Source organism: Eptatretus burgeri, chromosome 4 (assembly GCF_056783735.1).
Source record: "Eptatretus burgeri isolate ZD-2024b chromosome 4, Ebu_testis_v1, whole genome shotgun sequence".
Lineage (NCBI taxonomy): Eukaryota > Metazoa > Chordata > Myxini > Myxiniformes > Myxinidae > Eptatretus > Eptatretus burgeri.
This window is the reverse complement of record NC_140964.1, coordinates 79,007,121-79,029,423: the sequence shown is the minus strand read 5'-3', so window position 1 is coordinate 79,029,423 and position 22,303 is coordinate 79,007,121. Positions and strand designations below refer to the sequence as shown.

General features: G+C 45.1%; 1 protein-coding gene across 2 annotated transcripts in view; it reads left to right on the top strand.

Moving 5' to 3' along the window:
- NF2 (NF2, moesin-ezrin-radixin like (MERLIN) tumor suppressor) overlaps positions 1–22,303 on the top strand; it is a 79,186-nt gene that overhangs the window by 16,429 nt on the left and 40,454 nt on the right. For both annotated transcript variants that reach the window (XM_085878882.1, XM_085878881.1), the window contains exons 5-9: positions 1,486–1,554; positions 2,678–2,760; positions 13,479–13,554; positions 14,064–14,198; positions 14,303–14,377. In XM_085878882.1, the coding sequence (XP_085735008.1) occupies positions 1,486–1,554; positions 2,678–2,760; positions 13,479–13,554; positions 14,064–14,198; positions 14,303–14,377 (438 nt within the window). The remainder of the gene's footprint in view (positions 1–1,485; positions 1,555–2,677; positions 2,761–13,478; positions 13,555–14,063; positions 14,199–14,302; positions 14,378–22,303) is intronic.

The following is a 22,303-nucleotide window of genomic DNA, read 5'->3' as shown; positions in this document are numbered from 1 at the left end:
CGGCTTGGCAGTGCTCGGGTCGCCTCTCATCTCGTCCACCTGGCGTCCAACGCTTTTCCTCCGTCCCTGGTGCTTGGAGTGGCATCGTGTTGCGAGTTCGAGTCCCGTCGAGCCGGATCGTCAAAGACCACACGAGGTGGACAGGTCCAAGCGCATGCTCTGGTCTCTAGCTCACCTGTCCTTGAGCTGAAGGCCTTCAATAAAGACCATTGGGGTCCGTGTGTGTGTGTGTGTGTGTGTGTGTGTGTGTGTGTGTGTGTGTGCCCGTCTGTAAGTAGAAATTGTTAAGTGCTTGCTCTTTGTACATTGCATGACTATGTTTGGGGTTAATTCTGCTCTGTGTCTCCCCTTTCCCTATTGTAAATATATCCCCCGTTAAATGTATCAGCTCGTTTCTGTGTTTTCTCCATTGGTTTGGCACGGTGCGTGTTGGGGAATTAAAGAAGGCCGTTGTTGCTGTAGTTGTGTGCATTTGGACCGACGGGACCTCGGTAACCATCCGCTCGGGTTACGCATGGGTTGAGCATGGAAACGACTCGTCCCGTTTGAGTTCCGTTGAGGGTGTGAATACTCAGTAGTTCGCCACGTGGGCCTCTAGGTATTTTGAAGTTTGGCAAATAACCCTGTACCACGTGGTTTATTTATTGACGCTTCACGGTCCTGTAAGGGACCCGTACCCTCGGATTCGTCCGAGGGTGACGATCTAGATTCCGGGTGTTCGGTAGAGTCGACCCTACTGCTCCACCAAGCGGTCGTGCTCGCTGCCGACGCCCGGCTCCACCACATTACTGTATAGCCTGATATTTCACAAATGTATTGGGACCGATATGTTCTCGTGGACCAGGCATTACATGGTGGAGGTGCCTTTCTAGTTTTACCTGTTACCCTCATCAAACTGCAATGAGATCACAGCAATATTAAAGAAAGGCGCTTCCTTTTTTTTTTTTTTCATACCCTCTTCCTCATACCACCTCCCCCCCCCCTTCCTCTTCTTCCTCCTTCAACTTTCTGCTCCTTGTAACAGACATAAGAATAGCTCTCCTGTTCCCTCACAAAACAAAGCATAGTTCTCTTCAACCCCATTCAATACTTTGTGCCAAATTTTTGACAAGATGCTTAGAGAAAGTTTAAAATGCAGACGAGTTACCCAGATGTGAACACATTATCCTTTTGCGACACTTGGGCTTCAGATGCTGTTCTATCCTGTTTTTTGTACTGATGTGATATCACACGTCTTGTGCAATGTATACTGCAAGGTATATGCCTTTTATTTTGACAAATAGTTGTTTATTTTTTTAATAAACCTTTTTGGTGTCATATTGACTTGCTCACATCACACGCATGTTGGTGACAGGTAACTGTTAATGCAATGTATGCTGATGAAATTGATATGTTTGCATGTATAGTCATCAATAACTCACTTCCTCCAAATGTTTTGTGGATCATTGTAGCATGAATATAATATTTTTTATTTCTATTCCTCAGTTTGGCGATTACGATCGCATTGTTCACAAGTTGGGATTTTTAACTCAAGAAGAACTTTTGCCAAAGAAGGTACCAGCAGCACCACTTCGTACTCTGAGAGAATGTTGGGATTAAAGCTTTGCAAATGGGATGGGATGGGAGGGATGGGTGTTAGGGTGGTTGGGTCAGAGGGAGGGGCAGGTGTTAGGGTGGTTGGCTCAGAGGGAGGGGTAGTGATTGGGGTGGGAGGGGGAGAGGGAGGTGGATGGGGCTTAACAATGAGCGAAAACTTTTACAACCTCCAAAAATATCTGTGTGTCGAATTTGTGTTTCAAGGCTTGTTATAATGATTTGCCAGGCAAAGTGCAATGTATTTCTTGATGATAATTTTATTTTTATTGTCATAAATTATAAATGTTTATTATGGGGCTGGCAGGATAGCTCAGTGTTCCAGGGCGAGCAGGCTTCCCTTCTAAGCTAGCCCTTCATTGGTTTGATTCTCAGTGCGATCGGATCCAATCAAAATTGCAGTCCTCATTTACATATATCTCGTGCCATTATCCCCACACTTTTTAAAAGAAACTGGGGGGAGGGGGGGTTGGGGGCAATTACAAGCACATTGTAAAACATTTTTAAATGAAACTTTGTGTACACAATCAACATTGGGGATGCATGGAATATCTAACAATTTTTGGGGGATTTGCCCCCTGGTTTCATGCCTCAGAGGGTGGGGACTTAAGATCAAAGGGGTCAAAATGGGGAAAACAATTAACTCAAAATTTGATATTCCTGGTGGAACTTTTTGCCATCTTTCAACTTTGCTTAAGGTGGGAAGCGTGGGGATTTGCGATGGTGCACCATCAACTTCGATCTAGTCATATTCTTCCATCGTCCTTTGGAGTGAATGGCTGGTTGTCCCTTTTGCAATGTGGATACTGAAGAGTTTTCATCATCTTTAGCTAAAGTAGCCCTTTTAAGCAAGCAAACTGAACAAAATCTTTCCAGCACCATTACAGTGTATGATTGGTAAATTATATTTAATTATTTCCCTTCCTGTTCTGTCACCCTGTTGTGAACCTCAGATTTTTTATTGTACACTTGACCCATTCTCTCTTTGCAATTCTCATGTCCGTGACTTTCATGTAACCTGTTCGCCCTCCTCTGTGGTGTGGTGTAGTGCATTGCCATTTTTTTTCCTCATCACTGTCACCAGGTGATCAACCAATACCAAATGACAGCACAGATGTGGGAAGAGCGCATCACATCCTGGTATTCCAATCATCGTGGTATGACCAGGTATCATTTCCCACCTCCTGCTGCTTCTGCTTCTTCTTTTTCTGCACTTTGTCCGGTGTTTAAAAAACATGTTATTCTCAAGCTCATGTAAGTGCTTGCACATTAATCATATGCAGAATAAGGGTGTTAGGAGACATCAGTGTACTTTTACATAAACTATCATGAATGACATAAGTAATGCTGGATGCATTAACATAGTATATAGGATTTGAATCTGCAATCCGAGCATCTTGAGCTCTGAGCTCAGATGGGAAGACCAAGCCGGTCAGTGAATGAGTTTTTTTTATTTTTTTTTTGAAAAAATTCACCTGCCACACTGCTTGTATATTTGATGAAAAAAATTTTGGAATATAAAGTTGAGGCTTGTGGAAGAGCTAGAACACTGAATAGATCAGGACGCAACAGAATAAAAGGACAGAACAGTACAAAGTGGGGGGAAACACCAACAACATGGTTGAAGAACAAAATAGAGGGAGACCTGGACAAATAAGGGATGTGGGGAGGAAAGAGGAGTAGGGGAGGACCCATGGGGTTGATAAGATGGATACAGAAGGAAATTCTCAGGAAGGAAAACTAAATTTTGAAGGTGATGGGATTAGGGTGGGGATTGGGAGGGGTTAATGGGTAGAAAAGATTATGGTTTTGGATGAGGATGATCTGAGAAGATGGTGAACAGCTGTCTTGAAGACCTGAAGGGAAGAATGAGATTGAAGAGAATGTGGAATTTGATTCTATAGGTGGAGAAAAAAAAGAGGAATGAATGAGTGGAAGTGAGCAGTGATCCTGGATTTTTAGTTTCACCAGAAGGAGGTTGCTGCTGGACTGTGTGCCCTGCAGAAACAGAGGGGAGGTGGAGGGACAAAGCATGGAAAGAGCAGAGGCTGCAAGGCCAGAAAGGAGGTGGTAGAAGACAGAGAGACCACCGACCTCTCTACAATGGAAAAATGATAAGCCTATGGACTCGGCTTCATTACGGGAGATTTCAATGATCTTGAAGGCCTTGTTTTCCATTGCGTAAAGCTGAGCAAGATGTGAGGCCGGGTCGCTAGCCCAGAGGGGAGAGCAGTACTCCATGAAACTGCAGATGAAGGCCTCGTCGGTAGATAGGAGTTCAGGTGTGCCAATGAGTTCTTTGTATGATGCAAGATGCCCAATGGGCAACTGGCTTTCGAAGCCAACTTTGAAATGTGGTTTGGCCCAAGAAAGATCATGCTTGAGAGTGAGACCCAGGAGTTTGAACTTCCTCAATGGATTTGTTAAAGTAGATGGATGGGTTTGCCATACCATACTTTCAGAGATAGAGATTGAGAGAGGATTGAAAGACATATTCCAACTACGAGAGTAGAGGAAGTCAAAAACTCAAGAGTAGAGTTGGCCTTGGATACCATCGGCAGAAAGTTTGGAGAGCAAGTGGGATGTCAGAACAGAATGTGTCAAATCCTCGAGATCTGTCTCGAGAGACAGCCTGAACTCATGTCTGATAGAGGGCTTCCATCCATTGTTGAGAGAATAAGAGCAACATGCCCAAGGTAGTATTACCTGGTCTGAAACCTATTTGATCTGAGATGAGGCTATTGGAGAAGAGGAAGGATTTCATATCAACTGTGATGATGGATTCCATGACCTTGCTGATGATTGGAAGCAAGCTGATAGGTCTGTAGTAAAGGGGATTGTTTGTTTGTTTTTTTTTCACCTTTTTGATGTAATGCAGTGATGTCGGCTGATTTCCAAGAACATTTAAGTTGATGTATGACAAATTATACGGAAAAAATAGCAGAGAGGATGGGCAAGAACAGCAGAGTAGGTTTTCAGGACAGCAGAGCAAGCAAGAACAGCAGAGCATGTGAGCTGATGCAGTCCAGTCAAGATGCATAATCAGTCAGTGTTGCCAGAAATCTCTTCACCTTCTCAAGTGTAAAATACACAGAGTCCAGGAGCAGTTGGGTACGATTGGGTAGGGTTGGTACAGAGAGTGAGGGGTTGGGGACACAATATTTGAAAGCAAACACCTAATTGAGACCATCAGCCTTCTCACAAGTGCAGTCGGTTGTGATGGCATTTGAAGTGAGGGAAGGAATGGAGGGGGAGAATATTCCAATGCTGCATGTAACAAGGCACAACCAAGTGTTAGAAGAGGGAGACAAGTTTGAGAAATTAAATCTTGAGGTTGGACAGATGTTTTCTTGCTCTCCTGAGAGTGGACATACACTTTTTGCAGGCTTTGTGGAATGATATGAGATTACCTCCATACATTGTTGGGAGAACAGCAGAGCAGGTTTTCAGGACATGTGAGCTTTCGGAGCAACTGTTGGGTTTGCTTTCCAGGAAGAGACAACATGGGATGAATCTGTGCATAAGGGAGAGCAGGTTTCTGTGGAAGAATTTCCTGGCTATGGTATATCAGGGGCAGTAGGTATTGGAGACCAGCCCTGAGACTGATAGCTGCTTGCAGTCTCTGCCAAGCTGCCTGAGTGAACTGCCAGATTCACCGACTCAGAGAGCTCTCTGAGAATAGCCAGGGAGATGTTGACTCTCACAAGCACATTATAATGTTTTCAGATAATTATCAGATGAACCAGTTGGTGAAGGGGAAACTTTTAAAGGGTGGGCGAGTGGGGATGCAGAAAGAGGGGAGATTACATTGAGGGATGCTGAAGAGGGGGATACATTGTAGGGGTGGGGTTGGAAGGACGCGGGCTTGTAGGATATGTGGTCGAGCACTGACACGGATAGGTTTGACACTGGAAAAAAATGTGAAGGGGATTTGATTCAAATCAAATCTCTGAGAGACATAAGCAGACAACCTCTGCAAACTGGACTTCTCAGGATTCCCCAATTAGACATATTGAGATAAAGATCATGGGAATGGTTGAAGGAATTTTTGTTGAAGGCACAGAGAAAGGTGGTCCTGTAGGTATGGTGGAAGGGTTGGACCAAGCGGTGGAAGGGTAGGTGAGAGAAAGGTTTGTTCAATATTCTTTGTGAAGAAGAAGATGAAGATGAATAGATAATGAAAAAGAAGGTGGGGTACTCATGACAGAGAAATAAGGAAAGTGAAGCATTTTAAACTGCATTTAAAAGCTTTTAAAGAAAGAAGCATTTCCTTCAATGAAGATTCAGTTTGGAGATATTGAGAAAAGGGAAAGATAATGGATGAAGTACAGGAATTACAGGGAAAAAGCAGAATGAAATTGTTTTGGACTGAAAAATGAAGTTTATTATTATTATTTTTTTGAAGTAAGGAGAGGGAATTGGATAACGTTCAGGTCAAGTCAGGTATGGGAGCATGTGCTGGAGCAGCGCCTCACTGCGTCCACTTTCCGCCGGTACTCCAGGGGTCTCTGGCTTCCCACAGGCAGATGCCTGGCCCATCCCTATCTCCTTGAGATTCTGATCAACCTGCTGCAACCACGAGGCACATGGTCGGTCCATTGGCCTCCTACACTCACGAGGCTGCCTCGCTGAGAGAATCTGGTGAGCAGGATCAGCGTCAGGTTAACGAGGCACATGTCCATACAGCCACAGCTGATGCTCACTGACTATGCAGGTAACAAATCTCATTTGAGTCTCCCTCAGCAACCGCTCGTTGGACACAAAGTCCTTCCAGCGATAGCCAAGGATTCTCCGAAGAGACCTGGTACCAAAGGAAATAAGTCTCCATCTCAGATCTCTGGTTAGAGTCCAAGTCTCACATCCATAGAGCAAGACTGGAAGCACCAAGGACCTGAAGACTCGGACTTTCGTCTTCCTGCACAGGTACTGACAGCGCCACACGCCATGATCCAATGAATGTATGACTCCCCAGGCCCGACCCAGACGTTTGTTGACCTCTGGCTCACAGCCAGCAGTGTTTCTGAACAGGCTGAGTGGGGATTTGGGGTGGAGTTGGCGTCAAGACTGAAGGGTACCTGATAACTTTTAAGAGGCAAAAAGGACAAAGATTTAGGAAGAAAAGAAGTGGAATGAAAAACAATCTCAAAAGCGAAACGTTTTGTTACGGTTGTGGGGGTAGATGGAGGAATTTCAGAGCAAAGTTAGGATTGTATGGAGTTGCTTGGTTTGTGGATGTGTGGGAGACATCTCGGTGTAAATAAAATTAAGTAAGGAGACTGTGAGCTTAAGTGTTACTTGTTCCCACACGGGGGTGGTGCTGTGTTAATTACATCGGGATTAAGGCCAATTTCCCCCAGTATGTAATTGCCCCCTGTGACCTTTTCCTGCGTTTGTGCATTTACAAGCCAGGAATGAAAGAATTATGTTTTTATAAGAACAACGATAACAACATGCCGCAAGTCCAAGCAGGTGAGAATCCCCGCCTTCCCAGATTCGTACCAGCAAGTCACGCCCCCAAAGCTGATAATTGATGAGTGTGACGTGTTGGGGGGTGGGCAGGGGGGGGCATGGAGGACAGACAGGAGTAGTGACAGGACACTGTTGGTGAGAAACGTGGCTGGGACAGAGGATCTCTCTTTGCTCTTCTCTTGGCACGACGAAATGGTCGTGTGATTCTCGTGTTGTGCTGTAAATTTGCCTGCGTGCTGGGCAAGATGCTAGTCATTGACTGTTCGGCTGAACCGTGAAGTGTGTACGTTTCTGAGGAGGGAAGCAGAGCATTCCTCATGCCCTCACGCGGCCTCAGAGATCGTCTCGGCGTGTGGTCAAGGAAGGTGGACGATCGTTGAGCGAACCTGTTGCAAGAGAGGAACATTTGGCATATTCGTTCCTGAGAAGAAGCTGTATGGCGGTTGGTGAGCCCTGATGTTGAATACCGCCTCACAAATGACCTCACGTATGTTTACCGCCCGGAGACCGGCTCTGTGCCATTTTCGGTGCATCTTCCCGCGCAGGATGACGCGACTCGATCGCAAAGTTCAAGAGAGACCACCTCTGGACAAATCTAAATGCCAGAATAAAGGGAGGATTTGGTTTTCTTTTGTTTTCCCCTAGTCTGTATTAAAGTCCGTGTGTATAGGTGCCTCGACTTTAGACTTTAATTAACCTCACATTTTATTATTACATTTTAAATTATTGCCCTTGTAAATATTTAATCTATTTTCATTACATCCCCTTGCTTATTTTAAGTTGCTGGTGTCCTTGTATCTGTCGTGGGTTCGAGTATAAACCCCTTGTGCTGTGCAACCATTTGCTCTGTCCGTGCCCTCCTGTGTGCTCCATAATATCTGAGGATCACATGTTTCCTCGAAGGAAAACCGCTCGGCGATCCAGCCTGGTCGGTGTTAACCGCCCGTCCACGACAATTGAGTCGGGGGGCGGGGGATTAACCTAACCGCCAGGGCCACGACAGTATTTTGCTTGCTGGCTATCCGAGGAGTCAACCTGAACTATATAAAACCAAATTTGACACAGTATAACAAGGTACGATTTAACACAGAAAATTGTACTAACATATAAATGGTAACGCAGAGACGAAAATATAACAGAAAAATATGACGGATCCGGTTTGGAAAACTTAGCTTTGATTGAAGTGGGCGAAGCAGTTACATATTCGATTACATTTGGAGCAACCTGGAACTGGTATTTATGGGAAGAGAAGAGAAGAGAACAAATGTATTGGTATGGTATAATACGGGATTATTAGGAAAACTTAGCAGTGAAAGGGCATACTCTTGATATACTGGGAGCAAAAAACCTGCAAACATTATTGCAATGAGGGAATCTAAACCTGCTTTTGTGCGATGAAATCTATATTATAAAGCAGGAGTTTCCATCCATCCATCCATTTGTCCGTCCACCCCGAACTGCTCCCTCAGTTTTGAGACTAGCCCCATCTAACCTGTGGAATGTTTTGGAGTCCCAGTGGATGTCCAAAGGTGAGTGAGAGGTTTCATGAATACCTCAATACAATTATGATTTTGACTTTCGATCTGTACGAAACTTCTCCCGATCCAGAAGTAAACACAATCATGCTCAGGTCAGATGTGGGAGCATGTGCCGGAGCAGTGTGTCACTGCGTCCACTTTCCGCCGGTACTCTAAGGGCCTCCATCTGGCCATCCCCCAGGCAGATGCCTGGTCCATCCCCATCTCCTTGAGATTCCAATCAACCTGCTGCAACCACGAGGCACATGGTTGGCCCGTTGGCTTCCTCCACTCATGAGGCTCCCTCGCTGAGAGAATCTGGTAAGCAGGATCAGCGTCAGGAAAACACATATACATGACCATACAGCCGCAGCTGATGCTCACAGATGATACCGGTATCAAATCTCATATCAGTCTCTCTCAGGAACTGCTCTTTGGACACAAGGTCTGTCCAGCGATAGCCAACAATTCTCTGAAGAGACCTGGTTCCGAAGGAGTGAAGTCTCAGATCCCTGGTCAGAGTCCAAGTCTCACATCTGTAAAGCAAGACTGGAAGCACTAAGGACTTTTAAGTCTTGGACTTTTGTCGTCCTGCACAGGTACTGACAGTGCCACACCCCATGATCCTGTGAATCCTTGACTCCCAGGCCTGACCCAGACGTCTGTTGACTTCTGGCTCACAACATGCGGAGACATGAATATCATTGCCAAGGAAAGTGAATCTCTCCGTGACCTCAATATCCTCACCACAAATGGGTGCAGACAAGATAGCAGCATCAAAAATGTCATTGAAAGCCGGGATCTTAGTTTTGATCCAGGAAACTCGTAATCCCAGTGGTTCTGACTCCTCATTCAGTGCCTCGAGGGTCTCCATAAGGATAAACAGCGTCATAAGGATGCGACTCGATCATCTGCGAAATCAAGCTCAGAGATCTTGACATTCCCAAACGATGCACTGCAACTTGATCTCTCCAACATCTTCCCCAGAATCCAGTCCATACAAATGTTGAAAAGTGTGGGGACCAATACACACATCCGACGAACTCCAGTAAGAAATGGAAATAAGAAAAAGAGCAATCAGAGATTGTAGACCCTTACCAGGACTTGCTTTGTGTGGTGTTGTGTGTTGTGTAGTGTTTGTGTAGTTTTGTGTGGTGTTTGTGTACTGGTGTGTTACATAATAAGGGACACAATTAGAATTGCTACTTTATAACTGCTGGCAGTGATGACTGGGTACCGAGACGTCCCGCTTTGGTGCAACCCCGCTTTGATCGGACGGACACCTGACCCGACCCATGACTTTTCTTTATTATTATTCAATTGAATTCAGCATGGGATTAAAATAAATTCAATTCAAATCAAATGGAAGACCAAATCAGAACAGTCCTGCATTGGAGTAATCAGAAGGAACCCGAACAAGCAAAAATAAACGATGAAGTCATCATGAGGAACCTGGATAGGATTCACATTTCAGCTGCTACTTTACCCTCAAACCCATCCAGGCACAGCCAAGTGAGCCTTATTCAAAAAATAAAAATTAGAAATAAAACACCCAGATGAAAAAATTAAATAATTTTGGCTGATAGACCATGTATCCAAGCATGTTGAAATTTAAAACATGTATTCCCCATCACTGCGAGGTGAAAGGTCCATCACTGCTATACAGAGGTCCATCACTGCTAATTTTCAGAGATCCAGAGGTCGATGACTGCTAATTGTGAAGTTTCTTGTTGATTTGAGAAAGCGGTTCCAGAGAAAACATTATTTCATATTTTTCTTAAACACAATATGGCTGCCAAACTGTGTGACATCAATTATTCCTTTAAAACCTTGTACATACATGACTTGGGGAACATTTGTGTGAAGTTCCCCTCAATCTGTCCAGGAGAAGAAGATTTTTAAAAATATGTTTGAGGGTAAATTCAATATGGCTGCCAAACCATGTGACCTATGACATCATATGTGTGAACCTTTTCTTCCTCATGGATAGGCGGTCATATGTGTAAAGTTTTTCGCCTCTATCTGTTCAGCCATTTCTGAGAAGATTTTTGAAGGTTTCAAAAAAACAAAAAAAAACAATATGGGTGCCGAATCATGTGACTGATGTCATCAAAAAAAAATTTGTGGACCATTTTATCCCAAGATAACCCTCAAAAATTTTCATACTGATCAGATGTAGCATTCTACATATGCAATTATGACGTCATAACGAAGGCACCTATGATCAAATCATAAAAAAATCACTCATTCCCCATGAGGAGTACTTGCTATGTGCCAAGTTTCAATTTTTTCCTTGGTGCAGTTTCAGAGATAGAGGTCCAAAGTTTTTCTGTTTTTCCAAAATGGCTGCCACACCACTTGACCTATGACGTCAAAATTATCATGACAACATTCTGCATTAGCAGTCGCACCAATGGTGAAAATTTCGTCTCAATCCGACAAGCTCTTGCGGAGAAAAACACGAAAGTTCTGTGCGGACAAACAGACAAACAACAAATGGACCTAAATGCAATACCCTCTCCTTCGGTGAGGGTAATTAGTCGTCATGGAGAATATAGTTTTAAATTTCAACTTGATTGGACGCAAGTCTAGCAGCCAGAATTATTTAATATTTTGATTCTTGGTTCATGGATTTAATTCAAACTTGGTGCATATACAGTGCCTATCGAAAGTCTGCACCCCTTTCAAAATGTTCACCTTTTGTTTCCTTGTAGCCTGGAATCAAATTGCATTAAATCGGACTTTTTCCACTTTTATTTCCACATTGTAACTCACAACTTTCAAGTGGAAGGCAAATTCTACAAATTTTGAAAAATTGATTAAAAATATAAAACTTGAATATCTTGGTTGGGCGAGTGTCCACCCCCCCCCCCCCCCCCCAAGTTCATCCTTGGAAGCACCTTTGACAGCAATTACAGCTGTGAGTCTGTTTGGATCTGTGGCGACCAACTTCACACAACCCTGGTTGGTCGATATTTTCTCATGATATGTAAAAAACTGTTCAAACTCAGTCAAATTGTGTGGGTAACGTTGATGGACAGAAATTTTCAAGTGATGCCACAGATTTTCGATTGGATTTAGGTCAGGGTTCTGACTGGGTCACTCAAGGACATTTATATTTTTGCTCCTTAGCCACTCAAGTGTAGCTTTGGCTGTGTGCCTCAGGTCGTTGTCATGCTGAAAGGTGAACTTCCATCCAAATTTCAGCTTTCTTGCAGAGGGCAGCAGGTTTTCCTCTCGGATTTTCCTGTATTTAGCTTCATCCATTTTCCATTCTATCCTGCTAAGTGCCCCACCACCATGCTTCACATTAGGGATGGTGTTCTTTGTGTGATGTGCTGTGTTGGGTTTGCACCAAATGTAACGTTTTACATTGAGGACAAAAACTTTCATCTTGATTTTGTAAGATCACAAAACTTTTTGCCACATGGCTTTAGAATCTCTGGAGTGGTTTTTTGCAAACCTCAAACGGGACTCAAGGTGAGCTTTTTTGAGTAATGGCTTCCTTGTTGCCACCCTACCGTACAGGCCAGACTTGTGGAGTGCTTGGGATATTGTTGTCACATGCACACAGTGACCAGTCTTTGCCATAAAGGCATGTAGCTCTTTAAAAATTGCTATTAGCCTCTTGGTGGCCTCTGATCAGTCTCCCCCTTGCTTGGTCATCTAGTTTGGAGGGGCAGCCTGATCTAGGCAGGGTATTGGTGGTACCATATGCCTTCCACTTTTTATCCCTCGCCGTGTGGCGGAAGGGGGATATTGTTGTCACCCAGGTCGTCTGGCTGTCCGTCCGGGCGTCAATATTAATAGCTGTGAGTGCGATAACTCATAAACTGTTCGCCATATCGATTTGAAATTTGAGTCACACATGTACCACCTGAAAAGGAAGAACCCTATTGATTTTGGGCGTGGCCGGATCCAAGATGGCCGACTGGGGTGGCCATCTTGAAACACAATGTTTTTTCGCCATATCGATTTGAAATTTGAGTCACACATGTACCACCTGAAAAGGAAGAACCCTATTGATTTTGGGTGTTGCCGGATCCAAGATGGCCGACTGGGGCGGCCATCTTGAAAAAAATGTTTTTTGTAATAAATGGAAAACTGCTTATCTGATTTCAATTATTTTTGGTTACTACGTTCCTCACCCCTGAGGAACTTTTTCGAGATGATGACCAAAAGGTGTCTTGTTTCCAATTCACCTCCCTCATTATCGGGAATATGTATGACCTTTTTCATTCAATGGCGGGGGATTCCCCATCTCTGATGGTATATTTAATGATTGTCTTGACTGTGCTCCAAGGGATATTCAAGGCCTTTTAAATATTTTATACCCATCCCCTGATCTGTGCCTTTCCACAACTCAATCCCGGAGATATTTTGAAAGCTCCTTGGTGCTCATGGTTGAGTCTGCTGTGAAATGCACTACCCAGCAGAGGAAACTTACAAGAACAGCTGATTTTATTCAGAAATAATTAGGATCACTACAATTTAACACAGGTGGAGGCCAATTAACTTGGTGTGTGATTTTGAAGGTGATTGGTTACACCAGAGATAATTTACAATTGCTATTATAAGGGGTGGACACTTATCCAATCAAGATATTCTAATTTTGGATTTTTAATTAATTTTCTGAAATTTGTGGAATTTGTTTTTCACTTCGAAGTTGTGGTTTACGATGTGTAAGTAAAGGTGGGAAAAGTCTGATTTTATGAAATTTAATTCCCAGCAATAAGGCAACAAAAGGTGAAAATTTTGAAAGGGGGTGTAAACTTTCTATCGGCACTGTATGGGTAATGATGTGCTAATGTTGGCAGAGGCATATCTGGTGACGTCGCGATGTCGAAGAGTGCTCTTATAGTTAATAACTGTAATGAGATCCCATGCCTTTTTCAACAGAGATGAAGCTGAAATGGAATATTTGAAAATTGCACAAGATCTCGACATGTATGGCGTAAACTACTTTCCCATAAAGGTAGGATAGAATGTCTAATACTCGCTTATTTCTCTTCATTTGCCTTTTCATGCTTAAGCTTGTGAGTTTGTAATGTAGTCTGCACGTGCCTGTCATTGATACTCTGATAACAGCATCAGGTCAGAGCGTGAACACTGATCTCTCCTTATGTCCTTATCCTGCTTTTGTAATACCTGGGCAAGCTCCTCTGTGAGCCTTGGATCACTAAAATATAAAATGAATCTTCACAGACTAACCTGTGTTTCATATGCTGCTAAACTGATGTAACTCGTGTTTAATAAATACATGGAAAGAAAGGAAGAGTGTAAGATCTTTCATCGTTTGTGTGGATTACTTCCTGTTTGTTATTTTTGCCACATGAAAATATGTTCATGCATCCCAGGAGTCCGAGTGGTCCTGTTAATAACAGCGGTTATCATCAGGTGTGTGTGACCCTTTTTTATATTGAAAACTAACATTTCTCCCAAACCCCACCCCCCCCACCTCAACACACCCTATTCCCACACAAGGATAAGAAATCTTTGGATGTTTTGCTTGGAGTTGATGCCCTGGGATTGAAGATTTATGATCCTAGTGACCGTCAGAATGCCAAGAAGTCCTTTCCTTGGAGTGGCATAAAGAATGTGCAGTACAGCGACAAAGAGGTGTGACACAGGTGACACTAAGAAGCTTGCTTTTGACTCTCACAGTGAATGCAATGCTGGCTTTACTATTTTTACATTCACTGATAATGTGCTACTTTCTGCAGTTTACAATCAAGCCACTGGATAAGAGTGCAGAAGTTTTTAAATTTTATTCATCCAAGCAGCGAGTGAATAAGTTGGTAAGTTGTTTTTTATTTTTTGTTGTTGTTGTTTACCCACCTGCACACTTTCTCTACTCTATGTGCATACCGTATTTTCCGGTGTATAAACCACACTTTTTTATCGGCAAAAAAGGTAAAAGTTGGGGGTGCGGTTAATACTCGGGTATAGAAAAAAATCACTTAAAAACGATCAATGCTGAATTTCAATTATGTTCCAAATGAACACTTTTGTAGCAGTCGGAACTGCTGTTAAGCTCAATTCCACCGTTTAAATTTTGAAAATTGGTTCAGGTTAAGACTGCACAGCGTTTTATTTACCGTGTGCGGAAATTAAATGTCACGCCCGAAGACACCCGGAATTTAGGTGTGTGGCGTATATAGAGGCTCACGGCTCTGAAAATGCCATTAAACACAAGATATGAAGAACACCTGGTCTCACATCAAAGGAATAATTATTCACAATAGCTAGAGTCCAATAACGGAGCACCAACCTCAAATAAGCTTGCGTGGCAAGCTTCCCTCGTATGTCGTGTTCAAGAGGAAAACACTGCCCAAAAACAAGTTTTTCATGCGCAGCAGAAGGGGTGGATAGAGGAGGGACTTGTAGTGGTGACTACCTTTTTACACGCCTCATTTTCTACATGAACATCCGATGCAGGCAGAATTAACCCACCAAACTTATTCCTTACATTATGACGCTATGCTAGACAGCAGAATGTCGTTTAAAACTAGGAACAGCCAATCAACTCCAAGTACTTTTCTATACGAGAGCAGGAAATGGACTTAAAAGGAAAAATAATAATCTCATGAGAGCGAGGAACCATGTGGGATGGTGAAGCTTTAAGAAGTACCAGTGCTGTTCGGTTCTTTTGGCTTCATTTGGTTCTCTTCATTCTTCCTGGTTCTCTTTGTTTTCCCTCGTTTCTATCAGTGGATCCTTACTTACTTCCCGCGGATTACTCGTGTTGACCAGACGAACTTTCTTACTTCGCAGGCCTTTGTATTCGACCCAGGTTCGAGGAACATGAGCTGCATCTCGGTGGAACCACCACAGACGAACTTTCCTATTTCCCAGACTTGGTATTTTTATCAGTTGACAATCAACATTTCATGACGTGTTTCCCGCTGGGATTTTCGACCCGGATTTCGAGGAGCATTGACCACATCCGTCTTGGTTGAACTTTCACCATTATTCCCGTCGCTACGTTGGCTGAGCATTATGTTGACTGGGAGACTGCCGGCACTCATTGGGAGGATGAGAAAGGTCGACCTTCCGATGATCTGCGGCTCGATTGTCAAGGTGTGGGAGGAGATACCGTCGGACATCATCAAGCGAGCATTTCTGAAATGCTGCATCTCCAACAACATGGACGGCACAGAGGACAACATCATTTGAGAGGTGGATGCTGCAAATGACGGTGACAGTGACATGGACAGTGACTTGCTCTATCCTTATTCGGACAAGCAGTTAGTGCCATCTTCGACGAGGTAAGCATTGATGAGGATTTCCTCTGGTTTAGCTGAAAAGCTTCATCAAACCCAAACAGCCCTTTTCAGGGCCACAAATCCACAAGAAATATGTATGATACCGGTTTCAATCCCTTTTCTTCCTTTTTCTCGGAACAAAAAAAAATCCTCTTTGTAATATTAAAAAAGAAGAAAGAAAAATAATAACTTCTTGGTATCCTCTCCTCTCTCTTCAACTTCTTGAAAATGAGGATAGGACTGTTAGATGAAATTAAGTGGACATCGCAGTAAGTTTGTTGATACCTTCTTCACTCTGTTCCATACAAAGTTAGTGTACAAATGTATTTAGATCTAGATCTGAAAATAAAATGATCAATGTATTCATTTCTTTTGAGGGTGAAAATCAGGGGTGCGGTTAATACACCAGAAAATTTTATTTCATTTTTTGAGGGTGAAAAACATGGATGCGGTTAATATACGGCCACGATTTATACACTGGAAAATATGGTATGTATTGTTGTAGTCGTTGGGTTCATCCCAGTTGCCTGGTCCAAATCTGATGAACCGCGTCAAAGCGGTCATGCCAGCCAACTGAATTGTGCTCTGAGCTGGATTGTGGGCCTGTTTGCTATGATACCTTGTTCCAGTGGAACAGCAGAGCCAATCAGGTGACACGCTAATCAGTGCCGTAAGACCGATTATACTAATTAGCGATCCGAGTGAAATTGCCAGATGCAGGCACGGTCTCGTACTGGGCATTAATCGCCTAAACCCAATCTGTCCTTTAATGGACGTGTATAACTCCTTTAACTCTCGATGAGGGGTGGGAATACTGTCTTTAAAAAAAAGAAAAAACTATTCCTTTTTGTAGAATACAGAATACAAAAAAGATGCTCACAGTCCTCCAGAAACCAAGTGATTTTATAAAGTGTATTTGCAAGAACAAAAGAGGTGGGAATACAAAACGGGAAGCAATGCAATTATTTATCCCCACTACCCATGTGCATCCCAAGTCACCAAACAAATGGAGATTCTTATCTAATTATGAACTTAATGGGCCCTCATTCACACCAGTAGATAGATAAGAGAGAATCGGACAAGCCTGAAATACCCTCGCTGCACCTGGCAGGACGCAGCTTAGTCCTAGGTAGAGATATTGTTACGGATTTGGAAACCTTGTTCACACAAGCAGCCAGAGTCCCCGTAGTTCAGTTATTTCGATAAGTATGTGTTAATAGTTAGAATCCTTCCTTCTGTCTAATGGGAATTACATGTGTGCGTTACGAGTTGTTTTTTTAGCTAGGTTTTTCCTCATCAACAACAACAACAACTACTACTACATCCATGACAACAACGCCACCGTCGCCGCACTCAACCGGTCGCCATTGCCCACGTGTTTTCGGTTGAAGGCATGGGCGGAGCCCCCACGCTTCAGATCGAGACTCCTTCCCAAGGAAGGGCATGGACCGTTTCCTCCAGCCAATGAGCGAAGGGCAAGCATGACACGCATGCCCCAGCCAATCGGGAGGTGACCACGAGTCATCCGACAACCCCTCGTCCAATCAGGAGGCGAGTGGGAGGAGAAGAGACCCCCCCCCCACCTCAGAAGAGTAGAGTGGTTGTCTGGACCAGTATTGGGCAGCCAAGGGTGCGTTCTGCAGGATCGTGGCGATTGCATTCTGCAAGATCGTAGCGATTGCGGTCTGCGGTGTTGGTGGCGAGTGCGGCTTGGTCTGGGTCGTGGGTTCGAGTCCCACCGTGGTGTTTTGCGTTGGAGCGCTCGAGCTGGGAACCCCGTTCTCGTCCACAGACTCCAAGCTCCACAAGTGCGGGTCCGGTGAAACCGCACAAGGTGAGGAGGTACCCGGCTCTCCCGAAAATAGGTACCCGGACCTCTCCGAGGTCCATTGTGTGTGTGTGTGTGTGTGTGTGTGTGTGTGTGTGTGTGTGTGTGTGTGTGTGTGTGTGTGTGTGTGTGTGTGTGTGTGGCGCCGTCCTGTAAGTAGAATTGTTAAATGCTTTTTCTTTGCTCATTGTACATTGCCTGCCTTTTAGTCGGTTTAACTCTGCTCTGTGTCTCCCCCTCCCCGATTATCGTTGTAAAATAACCCCCCCCCCCACCCGTGTTAAATGTACCAGCTCGTTTTCTGTACTTTCCTCCATTGGCCTCGCATGGTGCGTGTTGCGAATTGGTAGGGCCGTTCATGCCGTGGATTGTTCATATGGACCGGCGCGGCTCTGGTAACTCCGCTCGGTTACGCCGGATCCAAGTCGGGACCTGCGACTCGGTCCGGACAGAGTCGGCCGAGGGTATGGTTTTCCCCGGTAGTTGGACAACGTGGGTACTTAGGTATATTTAAATTAGGCAATTAACCCTACCCCACGCCGTCGAAGTATTGGCGACCACGGTCCGCTAAGGGACCCGTGACCTTCGGACTTATCGGAGAGTCACGACCTAAATTCCGGGTGTTCGGTGGGAGACTACTCCACTACTCCACTACTCCCCCTCGTGGACGTTTATCGCCACCGACTCCCCGGCCCACAACAATATGGCCTTGCTGTGTACCAGTCCGCGCCACAGACTGAGCCAGTAGAAAGGGCGAATGTTGACATGGCCTGCAGTGGGGGCATGTCGGAAAGCTGTGCTAGGCTGATTCGTGCAGTAGAGAAACCCAAGGACTCCACGTGCAGACTTCACAGCAAACTCCTTGTGCAACTGGTCCTCCGCTGTTTGCATCACACCCTCTTAGAGCCTCTGCCACCAACTGCACCTGTGATGCCACTAACTCCTCCCCGCTCGGCTGCTATTGGCCTGTAGCCCAGTCTGTGGGTGGGGAAACCGCCTGACATTTCCCCCAGATGGTGCTGGTGGGGGTGGGACCGATCTTGATGGTGGAAGTCAGCGATTCCCACCCAAACCGATGCCTGATGACCTATCAGACCCTTTAAAAGCGCATATAGGACAGATTACAGTGGGATAAAACATAAGGGTGTCAAGGGATGGCGGTTTTAGATGCACACATTGGGGAAGACGACAGCTTTCTGCACATATAACAATACATATCCTATATCACAATTAAATTACCTCACACTTCTAATACATGCACTGTGGGAAATAACTGTTACTATACTCTGCAAAGTTACCCCGAGAAGACATTCGCACAACATATACATACATACATACATACTGTTGCGGATTCGCGCCCGCCGGCGTGCGACCGGCCACGTAACTCGAATCGCGGCACGTCGCCCACCGGACGGACAATCCCGTCGTGACCCTCTCGGACTAACGCCGGGAACTAGTCACGGGTGGGCCTTTCGGCCTCACCACGATCGTGCCAATCGGCCCCCCACGTGGGATAGGGTTGCTCGCCAAATTCGACCTACCTAAGTACCCACACGGAGGGTAGACCGGGCGATCGCACCTCGCCGCAGGTCGACTTCGGACACGGGCCACTTTAAGCGACCCGTTCCGTACTATCGGGATAACCGAGCGGTGTTATAGTCAACCTCGACGGTTCGATTAATTATTGGGCGTCTTTAGCCCACGACCAACCCTTTACGTGAAGTAAGATGGAGATTCAATTAGAGAAAAGACGAAGCGAAACGGGAAAAACAGTTCAACATAAAGCACATTTATTCCGCAGCAAACGGAAAGCACACATATACAATTATACACCAAAAGCAAATGTAAAAGTGACACGACAATTCTGCACAAAAAGCAAATGTAAAAGAGAAACACAATGCAGATCTACTACCGACTACCGAGCACACGGCAACACTTATACAGTTTTACTTCACAGACGGCGCCGACAACACATATACTCAAAGCAAAAGAAAAAGGGACCACCCTCAACGATGAGGGGGGCAGACGGGCCTGGGGCCGAGACCGCGTCGAGCCTACCCGTCTGGTGATGAGCCGCAAAATGGCGGTGACGCCCCGACTCCGCGGGCCTCGCTGGCACTGCCTGGTATGGGGTGGGAACGGGGCCCCCTTCTCACACTATCTCAGCGCGGGGGGGGGGGGGGGAAACAGGAGGGGGTTGTTGATGCTCGGGGGAATGAGGATATCTCGCTGGCTCGGGTCCCGCGACGAGCGTCTCCACCGCGACCTCGGTCGCGTTACCGGCCTCCCCTCTCCGCAACTCCCCGACTCTGACACGAGCGCCCTCTCGACTGCCTTCGCCGCCGCCACCTCTCCAACTCTCCACTCTTCTCAGCTCCGTCCAACTGCTTTCTCTGACTCTTCTCTTCTCAACTCTCCTTGACTGACTCAACTACTCCTCTTCCCAACTCAACTACTCTTCTCAACTCTCCTTGACTGACTCCCTTTTCGGCGAGCGAACGTGGCCCTTTATAGCCCCCGGGGCTTTGCTCCTTCACCTTCGACCCTTCACCTCTGGCTGGCTCCCCATTGGACAGAGGAAAAGTGGGCGTGAATGATTTTTGATCCGCGAATCTGCATATTGCGATTATACTACGACGCACCTGGAGGCGGGGCCAAATCGCCCCACGCTCGCTGATAGGACGGAACAGAAGTGGGCGTGAATCGTTTTTGATCCGATTTCTCGGAAAGGCCGGCGCCTTTGCACCCGCTGCTCGGTGCGCGCCCTGCACGAGTCCAGGATCGGCGCCCACAAGCGGCGCGGGAATGGCTGCAAGAGCGAGATGTGACGGTAAAGGTCGTGGCTGTTGTTGTGAAGCGGCGTTGTGGTTGGTGGTTGTTGTGTGATGGCTGTTGAGACGTGGTTGGTGGAGGTTGTGGTGGTAGTAATGGCGGCTGGTCCAAAATAAAGATAGTAAAAGAAAAACGGCTATCCTGAAGGGTCGCAGCCCGAATGAATGACATTTATTCCCTCTAAACAACGGGTTTGGGCCTAACTACACATATACTTAGAGATATCTCACCTAAGGGACCTGAATGGTGGTTTGCGAATTTCGTCAACCACAACAATACATACATACATACTAGGGTCCCCGCGCCAGCGGGAAAACTGGAAATGACCCGGAAATTCAAAATGTGTTTTCCCAGCCGGCTATAATACAGATGAATTCTGGGAATTTGTTTTTTTGTACAGTGCAGTGCTATTTGTTTTACAGTACTATGTACAGAGTGCAGACTCATAGGCTGTGGGTTGGGATGTGGGCGGTGCGAACGCGACCCTCCCCCCACCCTCTCCTCATCTGCTTTCCTCGTTCTAAAACATTCCGTCCCAGGCCAAAATGTTGAGTTAAGAATCAATACCTGTGTCTTCCTTGTATCCTTAGTCTGCCAAATTTGAGATCCACTTTCACCAAAATAAGCACTATTTGAAGCTATCAACAGCATCACCTACTCTGGCTGGCCCATATACTCCTTCATCACAAAATCGTAAAAATCAATAGAAAAATGACAAGTGTGGCTTCGAGAAGGGGCACCATTTTCTACGTTGTGACAGTACTGTGAATGCAGCTACTGCAAAGCAAAACATTGTGGGTCCAACTCAATTAATGGGACAGTAATCATGAACTTGTAGTCTGAAAAGGCACTGAAATACCTTCGGGAAGTTAGTCCCGAGTTTAGCAAACCACTGAGTTAGCGAAACTGGTGTGAAAGAGACTAGGGAAAAGAACCAAGGGGTAAGAAATTTTTCTCCAGGGTATGTATACTCCTGGGTAGGTGATGTGTAGTGTGAAAGAGGTAATGGCATAATAGTTACTGTATTTCTTATTATCTCCACCACCGAAGGTGAAGGAGGTTATGTTTTCACTCCTCCCTGTCTGTCTATTTGTTTGTTTGCTTGTTTGTGTGCAGGATATCTCAAAAAGTTTGGGATGGATCCTGATGAAATTTGGTGGGCAGGTTGTGTGTGTGACAAGGACGAACTGATTATATTTTGGTGAAGATCTGGATCCAGATCCGACTACTAGAATTTTTAAAGTAATTCTTCACCATTGAGAAATAGGGCCAAAAATGATATAAAGCACGATATCTCAAAAAATTGTGGACGGATTCGGATGAAACTTGGTGGACAGGTTGGGTGTGTGACCACGGTGAATTGATTCAATTTTTGTGAAGATCCATATCCGGATCTCGATCCGAGAATTATTTGATTTGTAAAGTGATTCTTCACCATTTGAGAGATTGGGCCAATATAGCATGATGTTTCATAATCATATACCATCTATAGCATGATGTTTCAAAAATGTATTGGGCGCGATATGTTCTCGTGGATCAAGCATTGCATGGCAGAGGTATGCGCTCTACCGTGTGCTCTTCGAGTTTCATTTGTAAATGTTCAGCGTGACACTTTGCAATCTTTTTCTTTCACCAACGTACTGAAATCGGACAAACTTTTCTCAAACTGAGTATCTCAACTCAGCCTCCAGATTCACTTCCAGTATCTGTGATTGATACTTCGGCTTCATGAAAGTCACTGCAGAAAAAGTGGATTCACAGAACCATGTTGTCGAACTTCGAAAACAGCTTTACGATAC